The 6,000-nt window shown below is 56.3% G+C and overlaps 1 protein-coding gene across 28 annotated transcripts in view; it reads left to right on the plus strand.

Annotated features, from left to right (window-relative positions):
* Window positions 1-6,000, plus strand: part of Nrxn2 (neurexin 2) — a 115,842-nt gene that overhangs the window by 6,808 nt on the left and 103,034 nt on the right. For all 28 annotated transcript variants that reach the window (XR_015632866.1, NM_053846.2, XM_087575101.1 and 25 more), the window contains exon 2: window positions 2,492-3,465. Coding sequence is in view for 27 of the 28 variants with exons in the window: in NM_053846.2 (NP_446298.2) it covers window positions 2,736-3,465 (730 nt within the window). In the remaining variant the exon portion in view is untranslated. The remainder of the gene's footprint in view (window positions 1-2,491; window positions 3,466-6,000) is intronic.

Raw genomic sequence — 6,000 nt, forward strand, 5'->3', positions numbered from 1 at the left:
AATCTCATTCCTTCCACCAGTGGAAATCAATAGCTAATTAATTTTCTCCCCAAAATAGTGTCCGGAGGTGGGGGTGGGGGCTAGGAGAGAGGCAGGCAGAGGCGAGGAGGTAGGGCCAGACTGAGACTGAGACCCTGGAAGAGGAGGGGAGGAGATGAGGTGGGGATGCTCAGTCTTTTGGACACTAGGGCTGGGCCTCTGCTGTTGGGGGGTCTCTGACTGCCCCTTCTGGAGAAGGGGAGCCTCAGCTTTTTGTTCTCCAGCTTCAGGGTTCCTTGTCCCTGCCCTGGGCTGGGGGTGCATGTGTGTGTATGTGTGTGTATGGGGGGTGAGGGCGTCAATCAGGCCGGGAGCAGGTGCTGCATTTAATTTGATTGGCTAATTAGCCCGCACATGCTAATTATCTCCATTACCCAATGAGGAGAAGCAGTGGCTCGCTATATATAACCAACAGTGTTTGCAGGGAAATGGGGGCTGCAGGCCTGGCCATCTTCTCCCTGCCTGGGAAGGAGCAGCCCTAGGGGCTGCTGTGTCAGGATACTTTGGTTCCCCCCAGTGCCATGGTATCTTATAGGATTCTGCGTAGGCAGCAGCAGCAGAAGGGGTGAAAGAGCTGAGACAGGGGACTGGTTTTGCAGCTGTATCTCAGTTGTCTGCCTGGCCACTCCTGAGGACTTCAACGTCCTCTCTGCCCATCTTTCCTCTGACCATTGGCCACCCCAGCCACCTGCCTTCCTGTACACCCCGAACGTGGTTCTTCAGTGTAGCCCCGCCTGCTGTTTCACTCAGCTTTCTCGTTCTCCTCCTGCCCCCCGTGCCACTCTTCTCTTTGGGAGCTCACCTGTGGCTGTCCTGCTCTAGGTCTCTACCATGGGCATGTGGGGTTGGACAGACTTGGATTTGAACAGCCTACTATGCTGTTCGGTGTCTGTGTGACCTTGGCCAGGCCCCTAGACTTCTCTGTAGGGTCCCTGAAGGGTGGACAGGAGTAATGGAACTTGATTAAGTTAAACTACATTTGTAAAAATGCCCTGGACCCAGGGCCCTGACAAATGCCGTTTGAATTTGGAATTGAATTTTCTCAACCTTCTTTTTCTTTTCTCCCCACCAGCCCTCCTCTCTCCTCCATTAGGCCCCAACCTCCACCACTTTTCATGTGCTTTCCTCCTTCCTCTCTTTCCTCTCCACCTGTCCTCCGCTCCTCTGAAACTCCGGCCCCTCCCTGCTTCTTTCCCAGGCTTCTCATCACCTCCATCTCTCCCTCCTTACCACCCTCCCTCCCCAAAATAAAATCAATGCAATATTCAGGAGGGTTGTTGGATATAAATAATTACGACTTGGAGTTTAACGAGATGCAAATTCCCCTCCCTGTCGTGGGGTATAAATTGCTCTCTGACAGCCCGTTACAAGGGTAATCATTTCAGAAAGGCAATTTTATGCAAATGAACCTGCCTGCCTCCTGGTAGCTCCCCCCCCAGTCCTGGGTGGGGGGCCTGGAGGAGCTGAGTGTTGAAGCGGAGCCCAGTTACAGGGACCAGTCCTGAAGCTGAGGACCTGAGTCTGGCGGGAGGTTGAGGGTGACTGACTCACCCTTAGCTTCAGACAGACCTGGACAAGTGGAAACTGCACATTTGACAATGGGCCACCAAGTAAGGTTGGGAGTCCAGAAAGGGTTTAGTGTGCTTTAGGGGAAATGGAGGTATAGAATTGGATGTCCGTGCTCTCGAGTGGATGGATACCTGGGTCTTGACTGGCTTTTCTCTCTTGCCCCTTACCAGCCTGGTAACCCTGTGGTACCATTGACGAATTGGCATTTAATTAATCCCAATGAATTATTTAGCAACTTCATTATCCAACATCAAGAGCTGATGAGAGACTGATCCCTGGCTGAAAGCGGGAGCTGGGCCCAGAGGTTAGGAAGCTCAGAGAGGTGACTGGGGTTAAAACTGCGGGAGGAGCGCGCCTCGGCCCCGCCCCTCGAGGAACTGGCCTTGGTCCTGACCCCTGGACTTTAGAGAGGGTTAGTTAGGCGAGGGCTTCTCCATTGGATTTCGTGTAGACTCTACCCTATCACTTTTTCTCAGGTCCACACCTCAAACCAATAAATGCCCATAGTGAGCACCACCTCAACTGTTAATCCCCCACTACTTCCAAGGATGATGGTATCTCTTTCTCGGAGCACCTATGCAGGTCAAGGCGAGCTGAAAAACCTCAAGGGAGCTGGTCGTGCTGGACCAGACTTGTAATCCCAGCACATGAAAGAGGAAGAGGTGGAGGCAGGAGGATATCAGGAATTCCAGGTCATTTCCCGCTACATAAGGAGTGTGTGGGTGTGGGTGTAGCCTGGGCTAGATGAGACCGTCTCCAAAAAATAAAAAGTGCGAAAAGGAAACAGGTGGTCACCTGCTAATTTGGGATGGAGAGCCAGACACCGACGACACCCCTTGAATCTGAACCCTCGATTAAACTTTTCCTCTCTGTTTCCCTGCAGGCGTCCCTCCCCCACCTTCCATCCGAGCCCGCTGCGGGGGAGGGGCTCCACCGCCCCCGTCGCCGGCGTTGCCTTCCGGGGACGTGGACACGTGAGCCCCAGCGGCTGGGTCCATGGCATTGTGAATCGACGAGGGAGCCCCGCTCCGCGCGAGGGGCGCCCGGCCCCCTCCCCGCCCCATGCGCCCGCGGCTCTGAAGCCTGAGCGGGGCCGGGGGCCGGGCGGCGTCGGGGCCGCCGGAGGCATGGCTCTCGGGAGTCGGTGGCGACCGCCACCCCAGTTGCCGCCGCTGCTGTTGTTGCTGGCGCTGGTGGCAGGCGTCCGTGGCTTGGAGTTTGGCGGCGGCCCCGGGCAGTGGGCTCGCTACGCGCGCTGGGCAGGCGCGGCGAGCACCGGCGAGCTCAGCTTCAGCCTGCGCACCAACGCCACGCGCGCGCTGCTGCTCTACCTGGACGACGGCGGCGACTGCGACTTCCTGGAGCTGCTGCTGGTGGACGGGCGCCTGCGGCTGCGCTTCACGCTGTCTTGCGCCGAGCCCGCCACGCTGCAGTTGGACACGCCGGTGGCCGACGACCGCTGGCACATGGTGCTGCTGACCCGCGACGCGCGGCGCACGGCGCTGGCGGTGGACGGCGAAGCCCGTGCGGCCGAGGTGCGCTCAAAGCGGCGCGAGATGCAGGTGGCCAGCGACCTGTTCGTGGGCGGCATCCCACCCGACGTGCGCCTGTCTGCGCTCACGCTCAGCACCGTCAAGTACGAGCCGCCTTTCCGCGGCCTCCTGGCCAACCTGAAGCTGGGCGAGCGGCCGCCGGCGCTGCTGGGTAGCCAGGGTCTGCGCGGTGCGGCCGCCGACCCCCTGTGCGCGCCCGCACGCAATCCCTGCGCCAACGGCGGCCTCTGCACCGTGCTAGCCCCCGGCGAGGTGGGCTGCGACTGCAGCCACACTGGCTTCGGCGGCAAGTTCTGCAGTGAAGGTGAGCCCCGGTGCGGCCGTGAGGCGGAAGGGTGCGTGGGCCGGGACCTACTGGCCTGTGCTGGGACGGGAGGCCGAGGGAGAACGCACATCAGCACGCCACAGTTGCACGGAGGTGCCCCGATTCGGTTTTAGTAAACTGGCGCAAGTGCGTGAGGAACCGTGCTGCTCAAGAGTAAACCGGGTACTGTGGGCGTGGCCCTGGGCGTGGTCAGGGTGAAAGCTAGCACGAACTATGAGGGGCTTGTGTGGTGAGGTCCAGAAAGGACTGGTGGCCGGGGACCTGTGAATAGATGGTAAAGTCGTGCAGGTGGGGCGTGCGGAGGCCGTGGCTGTGGGAGGGCCTGTGAGACACAGAGTAGGGACTGGTACCTGGGGTCGGGGCTTGTGTGGCCAGAGGCAGGGTTCGGCTTTTGAGGGTGAGGCTTTTTGAGATTAGCGGCGGAGGGATCAGAGTGAACAAGGCCTCTGAAGAGCTGGGGTTTGCTGGCGGTAGCCACTGTCTTGTGAGGAGGACTGATCTGTGAGACCTGGACAGAAATCCACTTGAGGATCAACACCAGAGGGGGAAAAGAGGGAGATGGGGACAGAGAGGCTATATGACCCAGCGGACCAGAAGAACGGGAATTGTGGTTGCTTTCTGTCACAGAATCTCCAGAGTTGCATGAGAGGGTGAGTGAGACTCCTGACTAAGAATTGACCTTTTTAGTGATGGGCCTGGATGGCAGGCAGTCTCTCCCAGGTTCGAGACTGGGAGGGGAGGCTTGTGTTTTCAACACGGAAGCCCTTTCCAGTTTGGGTTTGGGATGGAGGTTACAGGGCTGGATAAACCTTGCTGAAGGAGGAACAGAATATGGGGTGGGGACTTTGAAGGAAGATGTTGGGGCGTCTGCCAGCGCCTGAGTTTGTGAGAGGTTGCATGGCTGAGCCCATTGACAGGCAGGAGGAAGAACAGAGGTTGAATTGAGGGCAGCTAGGCTGTGCTTTAAAGGGGACAAAGGAGAGAGCCACTTACATTTTAATGTGACTGGTCAGAGGAGAGATTTTTCTGCATTGATTTCAGGGTGGCAGCTCTTCACGCAGCAGGTGTGTGCGGTAGTGTTTGCTTTTCTGTCTCTACTTGTACAAGTCAGGGATTGCTTTGCGTGTGTGTGTGTGTGTGTGTGTGTGTGTGTGTGTGACAAGTGTGCACCTTCAAGGAGGTGGAGTCTTTGAGGGAGTGTGTGCTTGCCCACAAGCTAGTGTGGCCCTGGAGATGGTGTCCCCGAGGGTGTGAGCATTCAGTCAGCCTGGGGAGGAGCCAAGTCTGCAGATGCAGCCCTGTTCTGGGAAGTCTGTTCCTCAGCACTTCGCTGGTGTATATGTAGCCATGGTAGAGGAAAAGGAAGGAGCCAGGTGTGGTGGTGCACGCGTCTAATCCCAGCCTTTGGGAAGCGGAGGCAGGAAGATCGGGAGCTTTAAGGTCCCTTTCAGATTTTTGGTGAGTTTGATGACAGCCTGGGCTGTATGAGACTGTCTCGAGACAAAGCAAAAAGGCAAGCAAATGGAAAATTTAAGGAGGGGTTTGGATTTTGTGGAACCATGTTCAGGGATACATCTTTAGGAACTGAGTATATTAACATGACACCTTCTCGCCTTTTCTCCAAGGAGCTCAGGCGCTCCCTAAACTGTGAAACCGTGTGCAGAGGCCCGCACGAGCCTGCCAGTGTGTTTGGGTGCCTAGTGTGAATGGGTCTGTTTGAGTTGTTGTTCTTTCTGACTGGAGGCCGGTACCTAGCAGCGTGGTTAGAGCACAGCTCGAAGGGGTTGTGGCCATGGGCAGCTTCCCATGTGTGTGTTTCACTGAGAGACCTCGATAAGACATTTGGAACTTATGAGAAATTTCCAGAACCTTAGCTTTATTCTCCAGTTCCTATGACCCCTCCTTACCTAGCCTCCCTACGAAATAGGATGTGGGCCAGGCAGCGGTGGTGCAGGTCTTTAATCCCAGTACTTGGGAGGCAGAGGCAGAGGCAGATGGATCTGGGAGTGCAGGGCCAGCCTGGTCCACAGAGGGAGTGCCAGGACAGCCAAACTCTATCTCAAACAAACAAGCCTCAACCAAACACCCCCCCCCCCAAAAAAAAAAACCCAGGATAAACTACCTTTCTAATGTAAGGGAGGGGAAATTTGAGCCATGAAGAGGCTATAGTCTGGTGCAGAGTCCCACCATGGTGGATTAGGCCTAAGTATGTGGGAATTGCACTTAGAGGCATCTCTGGCCATCCACTGTCCAGATGTGTTGAAGTTTTGTGTGTGTGTTGAAGTTTTTATAGGTGAGAGAGATGGTTTTGTTGAGTGGCTGTGCTAGAGTTAAATGAATGTTTGGGTTGGCAGAGCTAAGAAAGAGGACTACGTGCATCTGACCCACTGTGTGTGACAGTTGGCAAGGGGTAGGGGTGGCTACAGTGTGTAGGCATCACCGTGTGCAATCAGTTGAGAGAGAGGTGCTTTGTCTGATAAAGGGCAGGTTGTGTCTGTGTCTCCGCACTGAATA

Source organism: Rattus norvegicus, chromosome 1 (assembly GCF_021556685.1).
Source record: "Rattus norvegicus strain SHRSP/BbbUtx chromosome 1, alternate assembly SHRSP_T2T, whole genome shotgun sequence".
In the NCBI taxonomy this organism is placed as follows: domain Eukaryota; kingdom Metazoa; phylum Chordata; class Mammalia; order Rodentia; family Muridae; genus Rattus; species Rattus norvegicus.